At 34.6% G+C, this 19670-nt stretch overlaps 1 protein-coding gene across 1 annotated transcript in view; it reads left to right on the top strand.

The window, feature by feature from the left end:
- Positions 1–19670, top strand: part of LOC115453787 (putative phosphatidate phosphatase) — a 109985-nt gene extending 90315 nt beyond the window's left edge. Inside the window, exons 4-6 of the mRNA XM_037439084.1 lie at positions 15433–15594; positions 16119–16295; positions 16879–19670. Of these exons, the coding sequence (XP_037294981.1) occupies positions 15433–15594; positions 16119–16295; positions 16879–16986 (447 nt within the window). The 3' untranslated portion in view covers positions 16987–19670. The remainder of the gene's footprint in view (positions 1–15432; positions 15595–16118; positions 16296–16878) is intronic.

The raw sequence follows: 19670 nt of genomic DNA, 5'->3' as shown, positions 1-19670 counted from the left end.
AGGATACAGAAAAAACAATTCACAGAAACAACTTAATTAGATCCACTAATTGCAATAAAATTGATATAAACTATATTTTGCAGAGGTCGATGATACTGATAACGCTGGTAACGACCACACAAGTTGTTTTAATTAAATAAGTCGCTGAGGAATTTGGTAAAGTGTAGTGATAGAATAACACGAAGGTAATACTAATGTTGTTTTAATAATCCCAGGTACCAAGAGTGCGTGATAGTTGTATGCTATGTTATAGTCGTCATAATATTAGGTGCTTCACTATACAATTGGAGGCAATTGAATGTTTTATTAATTTGTTTTCGACATTTGGAATCTATAATGGTGTAAATATTGGGGTCTCATAGCTGGTTCGCAAACGTAATAAATTTGTTTAAAGCACATTGTTCTTTTTTAACAAAACATTGTTCTAACTGCATCATGTAATTATTTTTTATAAATATTGTATCTGGGAATTTTAACATGCAATTTTTTAAAGAAAGTTATGTTTTGATGGTGATAAGAAATTAAAAGACATTAAAAATATTTTTGATAATAGACAAAAATAAGATTTCTAAATCAATTGCAACAGCCAATCACTTGTAAGACTTAGAGTTGCAATAAGCGACTACCAATAAGAGTTAATATTATTTTGTACTGTATCTACGAAAGTTGCTCATAGCACCTTCGACAGATAAGTTATAATTTATTGCGAATTTATCTCTTCATTTTCATACCAAGAGGGCTTTACCAAATGCTCTATCCATGTATAATCCAGTATAAACCAATTAAACTAATTGAATCTAGGATATCATTTATATCATAAATACTATTCTAGGTTGCGATTTCTATATGTCATTTATCCATATTTAGAATTATTTGTTCACTAATTATGCTTTATTGCTTACTTTATTATATGTAAGTAAATTAAACAGACTCCAACTTGTAATTTTTGTACTCTTAAGATGTATACTCTAATTGGATTAATGTTTATTAATTATACTTGATAATCTAAATGGACATTTCAAAGTGACACGACGTTTGAATTCTTTACTTAATAATAATGTAAAAGGCTATATACAACTTTGAAATTCTCCATGACAAAATGCAAATGATCTCAGATAAGTCTAGAAACTCCAAAGAGCACAGTTGATAAATCCATTTTAATTAAAATCATTTCGTGAACCATACATTGTGCGAGATTAACTCCAGCTTTGAATGCTGCAATTGCAATAACCCCAGCTACAACCGGTCCAACAACTACTCATTTCAATTGCAACTCTTCATAAACGCCATAATATTTTCACAGTCCATCGCACGGTGTGGCAAATGAGATATTTACATATTTTTTTTTCGCATTACCGATTTCTAAACTGATACGCTTTCGCTTGACTTTTTGTTGAGTTCGACAATTGGTTTGATGAACGAGCTCTTATTTGTTATGATTTGTTTTTTAATGCCAGAAGAGTTATTTTCGCTTGTTTTTTATGCACATTGATACAATTTAACAAGACTATAAAATTACCTTTAATTGATTGGAAGACGTCATCCTGATTTTCGAATTAACATTACTTCAGTACTAGAAACCTGACCAGAATACTGAGTAATAAGTGCCTATAATGCTCGAGGCGTAACGAACTGGAAAATAAATAAGGATGTATTTAAGGATAACAACTTAATTACAAAGTAAATTGCAACAAAACCTAGTTTCCTTGCGAGTGTAATTGGTGAGAATACTGACAGTTCCAACACATTATTATGTTTCCCTTCGCTTTAAAATGTAAATTGCAAAGCGTTTGCGAAAAAGGCTTCATTGGTAGGTTTTACTCTCACTTCAATAGGCATGTAAACAATTTTGGTTTTTATTGAGAAGTTGATATACGAGGTACTTTTCATTTTTGGAGTAAAAGATAGCCTAAATAACTTCTTATGACAACTTTTCAGTACATGACCCATCAAAATCGGTGCAGATTATTTGTATTAGTCAGACAAAACAAACAGACATACAAAATCTAAACTGGTTCTTGGGTGTATGTTATTCAACTGTACAGAATATGATTCCTGCCTAACCGAATTTTCGTGTTTTCCGAGGCACGTAGTGGCCAACTTCCTGACTCCGAGTTGCGACTGAATAATTTTTGTATGATGAAAAAACCCAGTCACAATTATTTTGGCCTTACCCGGGATTCCACCTTGTACCTTGTACTATTACAACTACGCCATCGAGGCAATCAGAGTACAGAATATATTCATATTATAAAGGTAGGATAATCTGTTATTAACATAACAGGCCCTTCAATTGTACTTATGGGTTCATATTTAAATGTTTCCATTACACTTGGCCGCACTTTATCACTTCCGATAGAATGTCTTCCGCGGTCTATCTCTGAACTATTAACTACGAGCACACGTCTGAACACACCGATAGGATCACACTCCTCGCCTATCTAATATCTAGAATTCGCCTCGCTTTGCGTCTGGTAAATCAATTCACTATGGCGTTCAACAACACCTAAAGTTGATATGAAATGTTTGATTATAATAAGTCGGAAATGTTTTGATTTTATTCCTTTTATTTTTTTAACAGCCAGTATGTTCATTGACGATAGTCGAGTTACTTTTGCCTGCATTGGAACGTTTATTGTAACTCTTATGGCTTTTACTTTAATGACGTCTGTTGAATTATCTATATTTACTTTTTTACTACTGACTCTCATAATAATATTATGCGAAAGTTTGTGAAAATGTTTGGATGTTTGTCAGAAGTAAACTCCGAAACAGCGGAATTGTTTTGGATGAAATGACATATTACGTAAAATCCATGACCTAAATTAACACATAGGGTACTTTCTATCCTGGTAAATTGTTCCCGTAGGAAATAATTAAATTTTTAATCAGATTTCTTAAATAAATGGCGCTGGTGCGCAGAAAGAGCTTTAGATTGCTACTGTTATTTAGGGACTTAACGCGAGCAAAACTTAGTCATGAAGTACTTAACTATTAATTACCACATGTCAAAACTAAACCCTTAATATCGCTTCGAATTTCAAATGTCGGAGTCAAAATATAACTAAAATATACAGAATAAAAATTTTGTTGTTCCAAATATCTTGCTACAATGATTACTGCCAGTTCGTTAGTCGTTTTGTAATTTCGTTTACAAATTGCCCGTGTTTGCGAATAGTCTGCCATTAACCTCGAAGTCACGTACTACTAGGCTCATTATGAGTTTCTTTCCTATATTTCATAGTTTTATTATCGGTAGTTAGTAGAGAGTCGAATTTGGATTCGTTTTCTAATGTAATGGTTAATGATTTTATTATCATTCTAAAATTGTTGGTGCATAAAATATTTTAATTTTAACTTAACAATAATGGTAATTGATTCAATACTAATATTGCAAAACTAGAGACTTTGTTTGAACGCACTACGCACGCGCGCATGTTTGGAACTACTAAAACGCTTTTTATTTTTTTTTCTCTAATAGGAAGCTTCATTTCTCCTGAATACGATAGCCTTTTAACCCTGAAAGATATTTATCCTAGAAAAACTTTTTCACGTGGCGAAGTCGCAAGCTAAAGCTAGTATTTAATAATATCTCGAAAGTATACATTATTTTATCAAAGTGGATGACAGCTCTCACTTAAGAGTACTAGATTTAGACCCTATGCCTAACTAAACATCATGAGACTTCGTGCTTATGAATATCTTACGAGTATTAGTTTAAATAAATATTAAATATTGCATTAATTATAAAATAGTCATTATTCCTGACCCAAGAATTGCGTTATATTTGATTAAGGTTCCTCGATATATTTTTGAATGAAATAATATCAAGCCTTTTGTTGGTACCTCAACATTCCAAATATACACGAGCTTTATTTACAAAATGTAATTGATTAATTACTAAATTTACTATTTTTAAAGAGTAGGAAATATGCAACTGTTATGACAATGGGTTTATCGATTATCTCTCCCCCATAACTACATAGAAGTAATCACTGCGTGAACAGCCTTTAACTAATACACTATATTCTGGAAGGATCATATCTACAAACTGTATTATAACATCAACTGTCAGCAGAAACATTAAAGCTGTCTGCAATTATAATGTCCTGTTTTAAAATCACGCCTGTGGGAAGAGATCGAGTGATACAAAGATTATATCGATATTTTAAAAACAGTATCGCGTGCGCTTGCGATGCGTTTCGTGGCAATAAAACAATGGTGTAGCAAGTTCGGTCTTCGGCATTCGGTAGGGTTGCCACTTGATTGTAATCACTTGAATGTATCTAAATGCTTTTGGCATGATATAAATATTTCTGCGACGTCCATATTTATTTCTAATTCAATAAATAACGTTATTTCATTTTTTGCATATTCATTACTAAATTTTAAATTTATAATGGTCGTTTTTTTGTTCTCTAGTTGTAATCCCATTTGTATACACTCTTCCCTTCCCATTACTTTTATATCATTTACATAATGTTACTTTATTGTAAAATTTAAGTAGAAAATCCGTTCCATCATTTCACTCGACATCACAAACACATAAAAAAAAATTCACGTTTATTATACAGGTTCTTTATGTTTGGGTTGATATCTAAAATATCTTTAGTAACTAATGAATCTCATATTAGTTTATTAATTTAATGACAAATAAAAACATGACAACCCATTATAAAAAAGAACATTAAAAAGAAAACTACAAATAAACCTACTTGCTAAAACTATCGTGTTTGAAAGAATTCCTCTGTCAAATTTAATCCCCCAAAATATATCCGAAGGCGATCTGCAAATCTGGTAATCCTAACACCGGCTCGATGAGTCGGCCGGTCGTCAGCAATCGTCAATAAGCGGCCATGTGCCGTCGCGCATGATAAACTACCGGTTCCGATGATCTGGACTCCTTGTTACGCATGGCCGGTGGGAGTTGTTGAGAAAATAAGGCGTTATATCAATTAATAGCTTTTGCTTGCGACTGCGTTCGCGTGATAAAAGTTTTCCAGGATAAAAGTCCTGCAATATATTTTTTTGTATAATTTGTTATGTTTACGCGATACGATAGCCTAGTTGGGTGTGGAACAGACTGCCGAGGCGAATGTCCGCAGGTTCAAATCCCAAGGGCACACACCTCTGACTTTTCTAAAATCATGTGTGTATTCTTTGTAAATTTATCGTTCGCTTTAACGGTGAAGGAAAACATCGTGAGGAAACCTGCACATCTGAAAAGTTCTCTATAGGAATTTCGAAGGTGTGTGAAGTCTACCAATCCGCACTAGGCCAGCGTGGTGGACTAAGGCCTAATCCCTCTCAGTAGTAGAGGAGGCCCGTGCTCAGCAGTGGGCAAGTATATAATACAGGGCTGATATTATTATTATTACGCGAATGTAAGACATTAAAATAAAACTATTTTTCGGAATTTATTGCGGTTTTTATGTTTTAGTTTTCTCCCGACGTTTTGAAGACTTTGCAGCCTTCATGGTCACAGGGCGGACTGAGGTGTTGGTCATCCGCAAAGTCAGTTACAATATCTAGCTACATTTTACAATTATACAACTTTTTAAATTTTGTGTTTATCGCGTTTAGACAGTACAGGTGGAGCGGCAATAGAGTCTAGTTGGGTGTGGAACGGACTGCTGAGATAAATATTCGCAAGTGCAAAACCCAAGAGCACAACTTTGACTTTACTAAAATGATGTGTGTATTCTTTGTGAAGTAAAACATTGTAAGGAAACCTGCACACCTGAGAAATTATCTATAGGAATTTTGACGGTGTGTGAAATCTACCTATTCGCACTAGGCCAGCGTGGTGGACTATGGCCTAATCCCTCTCATTAGTAGTTAGTAAAGGAGGCCCAGCAGTGGGATAATATATTTATTATAGACAGGTAGGCAGATACGGCTGGGAACTTTGTTGTATAATATATTTTTTAGAACTTTTTGAAAGCTCAATAATGCGACCAAGTCCTATAATCACGAAACGAAGCTAAACATATTAAGGAAGAAATTATATCGCATAGTTTTCGTACCGACTCGAACGTCAGACGCCGGCCTAGTCACGACTTTTACAACATGTTTAATATGCAAGCCGTGTTTATATAAAAATGTAAAATCGTGTTAGCCGTGTAGGCAAATACTTGGATTGGGAATTCTGACGAGGCTCGGGTTATGATTTTTTTTTTTTTATTTATTTAAGGACCTCCAACAAAGGCTTATAATAAATACAATGTCGTAATATTGGTACAATTAACAATGTGACGTGCCTCTTTAATTATAGGAGACCACAGCACAGCATTTAAGTACTTGTTCGATGCAGTACTTGAATATAAATGTTTATTAACATTTTGACTAATATGTAATGTTTGTGGTGTTTTTTTACGGGCATGGGAAAGCAATCCCACTGCACCTGATGATAAGCGAATTGGAGAATGTCGACTGACGAGAAATGATTATCCCATGGCAGTCGACACTATTATGCCGGCCTGTTGGAACCGGATAGACACAGGCTGATCCTGGAACGCGACACACTTACGTGGGCCAATATGGCGAGTTTTAGCACCTTACGTACACCTTACTATTCATTTTTTTATCATTTTCTAGTTAAGAGAGAATATGGCGTATGTGTGAGTATTTCTCACTAAAAGTACGATGTTGCCCGCTGCAGAGTATTATCTAATAGTTAAATGACTTTTTATTGATATTTATTTTATACGAAACTTAGGCTTTTATATTATACTTCTACGGTTCGAGTAACTTATTGTAAAGCGTTATTTTCAAGAAGATAAGTACGTGATTTTATTTTGTAACGCAGTAGTCAAATTTATTTTATTAAAGTGTTTTTTAAAAAAAATGTTTTTAAAAATGATAATAGAGTAAGGTATTCTAGAATTAGGCCGTAGAGATTACCAGAGTGGGAGTATAATGAGTTGAGACGTTGCAATTTACGTGAAATATGATAGACTTTATAACCTTCAAGAGATAGTGCACTCCGAAAATCTGTTCAATTAGTGAATACTCGATATCCACTTATCTAGATTAATAACACTTCATAATCAAAAAATTGATCAATAATTGAATACTCGAAATCTTATTACCTACATTAATAATACTTAACAATTATTATTAACTATAGAAGTATGAAATTATGCATAGGATTGCAAGACGCTCTAAGAAATTATCATTAATATTATTCCATCAGGGACTTCAATATATGGCACGACTATTTTAATACAAATTCTTGAATTCATTATAATTCTTCCTTTATCCAATGAAGTTATAAATATTTAATCTAGGGAAATACTACAGAAATGATGTACTGTCAGCCACAAAAGTAGCTGAACAAATTCCAAACTTTAAAACGCTTTTACATATTAACTTCGAATTAAATTTTATTTTTCCTTTATTTAAAATTACATAAAACTTTTGAATTTTATATTTGTAAAGAAAAAAACTATCAAAAGTGGCACAAAAGTTTAAAGGCGATTTGAAATTTCGAAATTGTTCAGCTACTTTTATGGCTGACTGTACATGATAATATAAAGACGTTTACAGCAATCATAACTAAAGTTAAACATATTTATAGTGGAAGGAACAGCACGCACGCGCTGTTGCGACGTGAGGTGCGTTGTTCAAGTATTTATAATCTAGGTTTTCCCGTGGGCCCTTATTTAGAATCCCAGGAACAAAGGTCACGATGTAGTAAAAATAAATAGGCGTGTTTTTCGCTTACCAAAAATTTGCTCAGTAAAGCAGTCAGTTTTTGCTAGTGGTAGGATATATTTTATATCCGCTCGGATAGCGACCACAGAACACAAGGTGTTAAAACCCGCTATAATCGTTCACGTATAGCGTGTCGCGTTCCGGGATCAGCTGTGTATATCCAGTTCCAATAGGCCGGCATAACTGTGTCGACTGTCAAGAGATAATCATCTTACGTCGTTGTCGACTTATAACTTTTTCTCCGTATAAAAATGAAGTAGAAGTAACGATTGAAAATAATTTACTAGCAAAAGATAACAATATATAAAAAGAGAGGTAAGAGAACTGAAAGAAATAAGAAATACCAATGAACGAAAATATATATTTTTTTATTGCATTAAATGACAAGACGAGCTTGCCGTTCGCCTGATGGTAAGCGATACGACCGATAAACAGTAGAAACACCATCCAATACCTTGAATTACAAAGTATTGTGTGGTATTCCACTGCGCTCGCCATCCTGAGTACTATACAATCATAGCAAATGTCAGGCCTTGACTGTGAAGGATATTGATTTATGTTCGCTTTCTTCAACGCGGCCTTCGTATCTCGACCTTTGCGTATTTGCCTGTAATTACGCCCACGCTCTGTAAGTCAAGTAATCGATCGTGTATAGAAATCTGTTAAGGTGCTATTGTCGTGTTGTATTGTCAAATAATTTTAGGATAGCAGTTTTAGAAAATAATTCCTTACGTGTGATATTATGATTTTACCTGACTACGGCGAAATAAGGAAGGAAACTCTGTATTATATGTATGCATGCTCTAGCGTCGCTCCTAATGAACCATTCTTGAAAAATGAGGTCTATAGACGTCATTTTTCAAGATGAGGTCTAAGGTTGTGGGATGGTTAAAGGCTATATATTTTTTCCAGATTTTTTTATTTATTTTTCAATAACATGTAAAAGAAGAATAAGATTTGCATTGTAGCCAAATTTTAGATGCGTGCTTTAATGCAAATTATATACATTTTTATAGAACATTCAAAGTGGTATATGTTATTACTTATAGACTTTTCCTTAGGTACAGATTTTTTAATTCAATATTTAAAAGGAAATTTAAAAAACATATTTTTCTAAATTTGAAGCTCACATAGCAAAAACTAACAATTGTGATGCTACAGTAATATTTACCTTATCCCATTGCAATAAATTCTTTATTAGGTGGAATGGCTAAAAACTCAACCTTTTCTCAATAACTTCACAAAGCACACAACTACCATTTTATTTTTCATGTATAAACATTCATAACCCACCCCTATTCTCAACTCGACTTACAATAAAATGAAAATACAACATAATTATTACGTGCAGTTAATTTAATAACATAATAAACACGGCATAAAATTGCTATCACGTATACAATATTAATTCACACATCGACAATTCCCGGTGCGGTCGATAAAATTGTCGGCAGAGTTTATCGAAAGCGAAAGTCGATTATCGACAAGCCACATCCGCGTATCGATAATCGATAGATAGTAAAATTGTTTAACAGTTACCTATACTGTTAGTTTTATTAGCTAGTGCTTGATATATTTAATTAAGATTGTAGAATAATGATTTATGTTTATGAATTTTAGACGGCGGAATGAAACTAGTTTTCGGATGTTATCGCGGTTTTTATAACATAATTTACTTTCGCCGTTTCGAGGACTGCCTTCATGTTTACGGGGTGGGCTAAGGTGATGGTCATCCGAAAAGTCAGAGTTACAATACCTACCTACAGTCTACAATTGGAGCGGACTGGTGTGTTGGTCGTCCGAAAGTCAAAGTTACGATATCTATCTATACTTTACAAATAGACATTTTTTTTTTAATTTTAAATCGGTTCCTCAACAGCTCCGTCCGTCTCACTGGTTAATTTTGATAGAGAATTCAAAATGCAGCTATTAACTGTGAACTCAGATTTAATAGACACACTCAAGCAACGTTAAAAAAAATAATAATTATTATATTATCCTTCATCAAAATAATAATATATATATATATATATATATATATATATATATATATATATATCCTTTATTTAATACCCGCTGTTTATTGCACCATTCGTTATAAATTCGAAATCGGATTTAATCTAGTCTCTAATAGGTAATTATAGTAAATTAGGACGGAAATTGATCTCTGGTGTTAGTAAATCTATCTCAATTCATACCGGTGTTACGATATTGTAAGCTTTTACCGCGTTTATCGTGTTATCAGGTTTGTAAATCAATTATCCAATTAACCGGTGCGTGAAATCTGTTTACTACTGTGGTAATCAATAGGGCAGAAAGAAAAGGTAAAGTAAGGTAAGGTAGGTAAAGGAAAAGGTAAGGTCATATAGTAAAAGAGCAGAAGCTCTATTACAGGTTGCCAAATGGCAGAACGTGGTCCGCATCCCGACCGCCGGCCCATTTTGTGGGAATCGCGAAAACGTAGCAACTTGCACTACAGAGTACATTATTTAATAAAAATATATTCTCGCATTGTCTTTGTTGACGTAAATTCGAAATAACAAGCGAGAAAGAGTTCACGGATTGCGAATTTTATTCCAAACTGGAGACAGATATTCCGTCCGCAACAATGTAATTTTTCTCATTGATATATAAAAATATATATTTTTTTTTAATTGGGTAACATGACTTTATATTGGATTTAGTTTTCACTGAGGTTACAGCTTCTTCGAGTATCGCCACTTGGATAGGACTTAACAATTTTTCGACATTCTTAATTTCCAAACTATCGTCAATGGAAAGTCTTCAGTCGTAATACCCATACAATTAACATTTATAAGTCACGTTCAAACTCTTTCACATCGTCGCGCTATAATCAAAATTACATGCTTGCGTTCAATCTCTATATTTTAATATTGATAGGCGCTCATTATTGTCGTAATTGTAATCACAATGACGGCCGAAATGGTTGTATCGTGAGCTAATTTATGAATTACTGTTATTATCTAACACGTCATTAGGTGGGTAATATGGGGTTATTAATTGGAGTATAGAACTTTGTAATAAGAAGAAAAGGTGTTACCGTTTAAAACAAAATATGAAAAAAATAGGTGCCTATACAAAATAATAAAGATCGTTTAAATATTCTACTTAATGAAATTCTTAATGAAGGCAGAGCTCTAATGAAACCTTTCGGTTTAGAAGTATGAAATTTTCCTCAAGAGTTCGCTATACCACGCGGATGTTATGAAAAGATTTTTGTAAATGCATCGTTGGGAAAGCGATCAGGCGGCTCTTTGCTGGTCTAACTATAAAACATCTAAATAAATCGGTATCTAGATATTCATGAAAGTCTTTTCTGACGTTTCTAGCTTACGTATTACCTGAAGACTCGTACACGACCCAGACACGACAAAAGCTCTACCATAACTATAATATATAACTCCACTTCCAAATACAAAATGTTAAGAAAAAAAAAACGGCTTCGATTGTGGGAAAAGACCCTTCGACCCGATTTATATGTGCATCACGTAGCAGTTACAATTCTACAACTAGAGACGTACAAGTTTTTTTAATGTATTGACACGTGATTGAATTTATATTGTATTACACCTTTCACGGTATGTTGTGTTTTTCCTGAGAAAAATGGTCGTGTTTATGCAATGTTCAAGAGTACAATTAAATATTTTATATTCACAAATATTGTACTATCAGTTGTGAGAAATTTTATTAATCTAAATTTAAGAGAAACATCTGTTGATTGGTGTTTAGTGAACACAAACAATTGTAGGTCGGTGTGAAAATCGAACTCACAACCTCTCAACTATTCCTGATAATTTTGTAGCAGATTTGCTAATTAATATTCCAATTCACTTATTCTGATAAACTTAATTCAAGTTTCTTTATAGAATTTTGAGGGTATGTGAAGTCTACTAATTCGCATTAGGCTAGCATCGACTAAGGACCAAACCCTCTCAGAAGTAGAGAAGGCTCGGGCCTAGCAGTAGGACAGCAACTTAATGTTTTATTAACCGAGTTCAAAAACGGAAGGAGGTTCTTAATTCAATTTTTTTTGTTTTAACTTCAAAGTACAATTATCGAGATATTCTTTTTTCTCAAACAGCCTTTAGCCTAGTATGATAGGTTTTAAACGAAAATATAACACATTTACCAGGTAAACCTAATAATGTTACCAATTAATAATATACCATTTATGGATGCGCACCTAACTTGTTATCTCTGCACCACCCTAAGGTCGACTGGTAGAAAATGTCTCTGGCATTAAGTCCGCCTACATATACTTCTCTGTATATAGTGTATAAATATTTAAATAAATAAATTTTAAATCTACCAATAATTACCGGATTTTTAATCTCATCGGAGAATTTTTCGTTTTCAATCTGGGAACACCACACGTCCCGCCCAGCACCTCGTCAACATAATTGCTAAATTACCGAACCAATTTTGCATGCAAAACTCGAAAAATAAATACTTTGCCCGTTTATGAAAGCGGCGGCTTGTTATAACAACCAATTTGGTCGAAGCACCTCGTTTGCGAAATAGTGATGTGAAAATTACACTTCTTATGTGTTTTTTTTTTTAGTAAGTAACTGATGTTTAAATGTTAGCCCGTTTTCTGTGCTCTGTAGTTAAAAAGTTATAGTTGCCCAGATCTAAATAAAACTTCTTTTCTATGTTAATATTTTTAAACAGTTTTTTATTTATATCAAGAAACATTGCTATTTCCTAATAATATTAACAGATTATAACCAAGTTCTTACCAATTAACGGCAGTTTTCAATACTCGATCCCAATCTTAATCTCTGCTCATGAGACTAAACCAATCAAAATAAGTCATTTGTAAGCATTTGAAAAGAAACTGATCGGATTAATCCATTTCGTATCCGGATTAATAAATGAGATTGAGATTGTTTATAAAAAACGGCCGTAAGAAGGAGCACCAATATCGATTGCAGACTGCTTTTTTTATCATAGGGATTTGAATTTAATTAATTGAGGTATTTGTAGATGTCAATAAATGGAAGAGTCGTTCTGTAGACATTCGGTTTTAAGAATAAATGTAATAAAAAAAAATTCACCTGACGCAAAAAAACACTGGCTTCACAAAAATTTCGCCAATAAACGCGTTTCGATTAAAAGCGCCTCGTGATTGGATGATTGACGTAGAAAATATAACCTGGAGTAATGTATGGTTGTCTTGAACATGAGCGAGAAACTCACTGCGTGAATGTTAAGCAGGGAACGTGGGGAACGAGGTTATTCTGGATCAGATTTGTTTTTTATTTGAAGATGGTAGTCTTGAGAATTTGTGGATAAAATTAACATATACACAACAAACACACGTAATTTTTAAATATATTGAAAAAATCGATAAAAATACGATACAATACTCAAACCCATTCAAATCTTAAAAAACAATATTGTAAATTATACTACGTTCCTTATATTGAAGATTTTTTTTATTTTATCCGGAGAAAGTACTGCCGTCCCCTGCACTCAATACATATCGATTCATCGATAATGATCATACAATCGATATGACACGTCGATGTTAAAACAATAACTTCAATAAACGCCAACAAACCCACAATCACATGCTTCACGATTATTGATTGACGCGACCCATATAAAGTTGATGACTGTTGTACAGAGGAGCAATAACGTGTCGACAGCGTGATCGCAACCAGCGCGGGCTGACGTGAATGTTAAGTAGGAAGGGTTTGAGGATCTGATGGGTTGGGATTCTCTTGTTTGGGTAAATTTGTAGTATATTAGTGGAAGGTTTTGTAACTTTTACGGGCTTTATTGTGATGCTAATTGATTAGGTTTAAATAATTGGTCGATTTTAGCATAAAGGGGGTGTATTTATGATTGGTTATTATTAAATTGTATGTCCATATTGTATTTACATATTTTGTATTTCTTATTATACAAGATTTTATGTAGAAATTACTATAAAATTGTAGACGTCTGAATATTATAAAATGAAGTATATACAACCGATCACAATTTTATAATGAGTTTATTGCACAAAATTATATACATCTACATTTTTCATCCGATAACCTTGTTTGGTTTAATTGTATCAAGAAAAAATCCTTGAAATTGCTTCCATATATGACCTTTTTACAGTTAAAATACATATATAATTTTCACATGTAAGCTCTTCCCACGATTCACCCAATCTTTAAGTTTGATCGGCTGTTATTGAAAATGCAAATAAGAGCTCTTTGTAGCATCAGCTAAATGTCAAACCGGTGTTTAAGCCCGCCAGCGTCCGACGAACGATCCGAAGATTGTTTTCAACGTAAAAAATATTAATTGGCATGTAATTTATTATGCTGTAGGGTTGTCAGACGGTGATGGAGTCCGTTCCCTATTTGGAGTTAATTGACGTGACTTTTGTTAAATGTAACGGTAATCATATTTTATCTGAGATTGAGTTAATTTCTACGAAAGGTAGTTAATTTGACGCTAAGAAATAGATAGAGATTTAAAATTTCTATAGCGTCTACCAACATGGCTTCCAGAACAGAGCAAAATACTTTACTAAGTATTTAATACTTTACTACGTATTATAGTATATTGAATTCATAGCCCTATTTTGCACAACACTTGAAAAATAAAAACATTTCATCAACTAAACAAAACAACTAAAACCAGAATAAAAACTATTCAATAAAGTCTTGAGGCGATATCTCAAACGTGACAGCCCTAAAGCGCCAGCGCAAGATAATTGGATACCCTTATACACACAAGGCTCATTGTAATTTTTTTCGCATCGTGTACGGCATCGCGCCGCGTTTGTTTATATTGCGACTGAATTACCGCTTACCGGCATTGTATCGGATGATATCTTCATACGGTGCGCAGGCGGCGTCTGGACTTGATATATGAACTGAGCCACGATTCAAGGGAAAATAAAACTTATTGTTGAGATGACTTCATAGCTTTTATTTTTGTAGTGGACGTGATTTTTACAACCACGTGATTTAACAGTAATCGTTATATTTCAGTCGATTGACATAAAACCGTAATGAAATATTTACCTAAACCTTCTTCAAGAATTGCACTATATTTTAGTAAAAACTGTACTAAAATCCGTTCAGTAGGTTTTGAGAAAATCGATCACATACAGACAGTGGGGACTTTGTTTTATAATATATACAGATAGATGTAATTAGCAAGGCCATACGTGTGAAGTCAGCATTGATTAATGACCATTTTGATTGTAAAATGGATGTATAAACATATTATGATGATATTACTCTCTGGGTTAAAAATGTAAGTTAATTGGCCATTTGATAAGAATGAAAGCGTGTTCAGTTTAATGTGGTAAAGAAGTTAATCCTTAAAAAAACTCAAGAACCCGTTAAGAGGGTGAAGGGGGTCAACGAAGTGTAACCTAGGCCTTAACTTTCGTGACGTCACATGGCAGTATTAAAACACAACATTAATTGTTAACAACACCTTAAAAATATACTTTAATCTGGCTATACATATAAGGTATCTGAAAATGTGCAAAACATGTAACGACATGCTTAGGGCGGTTTCGAAAATGCGACCACGCTTGGCAAGGACGGTGGTAGAGGTAAAAAAAAAACATGAAATTTGTGACGTATATCGATAGCCCTATAGTTAAAGCCCTTCCCTAAAAGTGGAGCATACAGGTAGTCAAATTTGAAACTATGATAACAGTTTCTGTGTTTGTTACAGGTGTGTAAGCCAGATATAGACTGTTCGTTGCCAGAGAACAAGTGGCGGTACATAGAGACTTTCGAATGTCTGGGAGTGGACAAGAAACTTCTGAAGGAGATGAGACTATCGTTCCCAAGCGGACATTCATCCTTCTCCGCTTACACCATGCTGTACTTCTCCGTGAGTATAAATTAATCAATAAAGTTTGTGAATTTAGTTTGTTAATTTCAATCATCCGTTTTCAAGAATTCTTTGATTAATAGAAAGCAACATTATCCTTCGACCCTGAGTGCTATATTATGGATTGTTTTTTTCGAAACGGAGTTTTATGCATTCCGTCGATCATATGCTAGTAATCTTCTGATTTTGGTGGTATGGTTAGTACTAAAAACAGCTTTATCACTTGCTTAAAAACATAGTAATATCAATCCTCTTTATAGATTCCCGACCCTTCTTTAACCTGGACTTTTACAAAGATACCGATTATATTCCTCGAAAGAATAAGTACTATAGCTCATCATCATTTCAGCCCTTGAATCGTCCACTGCTGGACATAGGCCTCCCCCATTGAGCGCCACAGGGATCAGTTCTGGGCCGCCCTCATCCATCGGACTCCGGCGACCCTCACCAGATCGTCGGTCCATCTCGTGGGGGGCCTGCCTACACTGCGTCTCCCGTACTATAGCTATTACTATTCATTGCAGATGTACCTCCAGAAACGCTTCACCTGGCGCGGCTCGAAGCTGCTGAAACACGGCGTGCAGTTCGTTCTGATGCTGTTCGCGTGGTACACCGTGATGACCAGGGTGTCGGACTACAAGCACCACTGGAGCGATGTCCTCGCCGGGTTCAGTATAGGAACGCTGTTTGCGATCGTTATTGTAAGTATTTGAGTATATTATTATGCTAACATTTGCGTAGTCGACTTTTAACATTTTTGGAAGATCAATTGTTTCGAAAGCCCCCTGAATTAATTGTGTAGTCGATAGCCTTACAATTTTTGAAAGGTCAATTGTTTCCAATACCTCCTGACTAAATTCAAGTCGATTTTTTATAGCAGAAAATTGATAAGTTCATTTGATAATAAATGATCTGATGATGAACCAATACAAAACGACAGAAAGATATGTCTTTATTTTGGAACTGTGGTTATGTAAATAGGGATATAATCGAAGGCATAGCTAACTATTCGATACGAAACAGCACACTATTACTTCACGTTGACTATTATTTTGGCAATGGTACTAATCTGGTCAATTCATGCTGGTCTTTACTGTAGTACAAAATTGTTTTTTTTTTTGTTGTCTATACGGCTACGGCAAAGTGGTCCCACTGCTGATCGTAAGTGGAATATGGTACAGATAGTAACAGATGAAAGATTACTCATCACATAAAATGTAGGTATAGGGTGTCTACTGATTTTTAACTATAACTTCAGCTCAGACATTAAACAACTCCTTCCAGTTCGCATTCGTCTCGAACCTTCGCAAGACCCCTCGCTCTCGCATGCTGAGCCATGAGGCCGAGCTCCACGCGACCAACGGCAACACCAGACCCAGGGTGCAAGTCTGACGCTCGTCCTCTGCCAGCTCCGACGGCGACGAAGAACCATGATACCAACCCCACGTGTCGTGGATCTCCCACGAGTACGTAGACATTGTGAGGACTTCGAACATAGTGAGTGATGAATGAAGTGATATGGACAATATAAGTGTTAACAAAAATATAAGTGAAAACTTGCACAAGTTATCTTGCCGGCAAGACGACTTCTACAACTTTGAAGACTTGCGGCAAGTCGCATGTTTATACATTTGAAATATTGTAGCTAGTTTAAACGCATCTTGCTTGCGTAAATTTGTTGCTTTGAATATGTTGTAAAATATTCGCAAATGTATCCGTAAAGCAGGTACTGCGTAAACACGAAGTACATGCACAGATTACAAAACAATACTACGTAGTAAGTGTATGATTATTGTAATACGTCGCACGGATTCATTTCGCGGTGCCGTTTAGTCCTTACTAATAAACGTTGGTAATCAGGTATGTCCAGAGGCGGCCTTAGGAGGAGACGAACCGGGGAACGTGGGACCTCGTGCATACAGGGGCCTCGCGCGTTGCCTTGGAGGACATTTATTTAAGATCTTACCGACAAAACTGTTAAAGCCGGGAAATAAAAGACAAATTAGTGTTCCCTGAGACTCGCTGACGTCCACCGCTCGGTGTGTTAAAACGCGTACCACTCAGCAGTGATACGCGTTTTAAGACAGACAGGATCAGCTCCTAACTTACAGGAGTTGTAGTGGTGGGTAGTGAGGGCGGGAAAGTCTTCCAAAAAGAAGCCGAGGAACATTGTTTTTGCTTTTGCCTGGGGCCTCCACTGGTTGTGTCTAAAAATTTCAAAGTCTAACGAAACTGATATAAATGTATATTGTTAAGGTTTTTTACCATTAAATTAGTTTAAAAAACACTGTTCAAAACGATCATATCTACTTAAGTTGTTTCTAAAACATTATGTGTGCGTCTAAAACTTAACTGAGAAGAAACTACTAATAATATTTAACTTTTGACTGGATTCGCACCTGGATTTAAGTATAATGCGGGGTGCAGACTGAAGGCTAAGGTAAATCATCTTATCTTAGCTCACATAGGCTAGATATTTTTCATAATTGTGTGCAAACAGCAAACTATAAACTGGTTATCAGTGGCGAAGGATCCATGTAACCCGATTCCTGCCGACTTCCGTTTCCTAACCTATTTAAACTAGCTTTTGCTCGCGGCTTCGTCCGCGTAAAGGAGTTTTCCGAGATAAAAGTCCCGATATATATTTTATATATAAAGTAACCTATAACCTTCCCAAGGTCTTAGACTATCTCCATACCAAATTTCATAAAATCCATTCAGTAGATTTTGAGAAAATCTATAACATACAGACAGACAGAAAAGGAGACATTGTTTTATAATATGTATAGATAGATCTATTATCATTGGAACGATAAGCTTTCCATATTTATGCATATCAGTAGTACCTATATGTTGTGTCAAATTCGCTTTCGAAAAATGTCGCCCTTCGCCACTGCCGGCTATGTTTTTCTTAGCTATGCGAGCTAAGCTGATCTAACTGAGCTTAGTTTTCGGTTCGAAACCGGCATAATAGTGTTAGACGTAGAGCAGCTAAGAATTAGTTTTAATATGCTACGTTAAATATATGTACAAATACAATATATATAGATCGTTCCACATTAGGTTTTCTGATTGTGCGATGTGATAGAAAATAATCGATATAAGATCTTATCTAGAAAGTTCGTTGCTTTATTTTCTAGATTGAACAACGTTCGTTGATTCGATGGTCACCTCATCTATAATTTACCAAAGTAATTCGGTTTCCTTCGTGTTAAACGACTTATAAGAACTGCAAACTATAACTATTATAAATTTTAGTTCGGTTTTTATCACCACACTAAAATAGTTTTTGATACCCACAAAGAATCCCACTGTGATCTCGACAGGAATTTTGGGATGCACAACTAATTATTAACTCTGACTTAACTTTTGTGGATCCAAATTGATTCTTAATTTTTGATATTCATATGGCTTCTTACTGTAGTGTATATATTTCATAGTTTTGTAGCAAAAATATGAGCTATATTACAAGCTAATAACTGGACCTCGCTAAACCACTTTCATGTTATTAGAGAATTGTGTAATTTGTATTACGATGTATGGTGTCAGGGCTGAATTTATGATAAGAAGGGACCTTTGGGCCCCAAATACCGCTTGAAAGGTCGATCAATCAGTAATTGACAACATAAAAGTATACATAAAACAAAATCGTAGGTTTTCCGTGTTTGAATATTTAATATTTTTGGAATAAATACTTGGAAGCCGCGAGGTACAGGTTATACTTATAAAAACCAAGGCCAAGTAAAATAAGTGACTGTAGACTACACCGATTTACGCACGGGAATAATTAAATGTAAACAAAGACTACCTTATTTTCCAATACGTCTTTTGTAAAGATCGGCATGATTTTGTCGACTGTCGAAGGTTATGGGAAAGATATTTCCACTCCATTCCCACTCCTGCATGTAGGAATACTTGAAATTTTAGTTACTGCTTCATTTCTTACCGAATATTAAATCTGTTTTCACAGAGGAATTTCTTTTTTGTACTAATTTCTATTACTTACATATTAAAAAAAATCACAAAATCAAACATAGTTAAATCATGCCTTACTTCGGCCCTGTATAAAATTAATA

The sequence above is a fragment of the Manduca sexta genome, chromosome 16 (assembly GCF_014839805.1).
Source record: "Manduca sexta isolate Smith_Timp_Sample1 chromosome 16, JHU_Msex_v1.0, whole genome shotgun sequence".
NCBI lineage: Eukaryota > Metazoa > Arthropoda > Insecta > Lepidoptera > Sphingidae > Manduca > Manduca sexta.
This window is presented reverse-complemented; position numbering and strand designations above follow the sequence as displayed.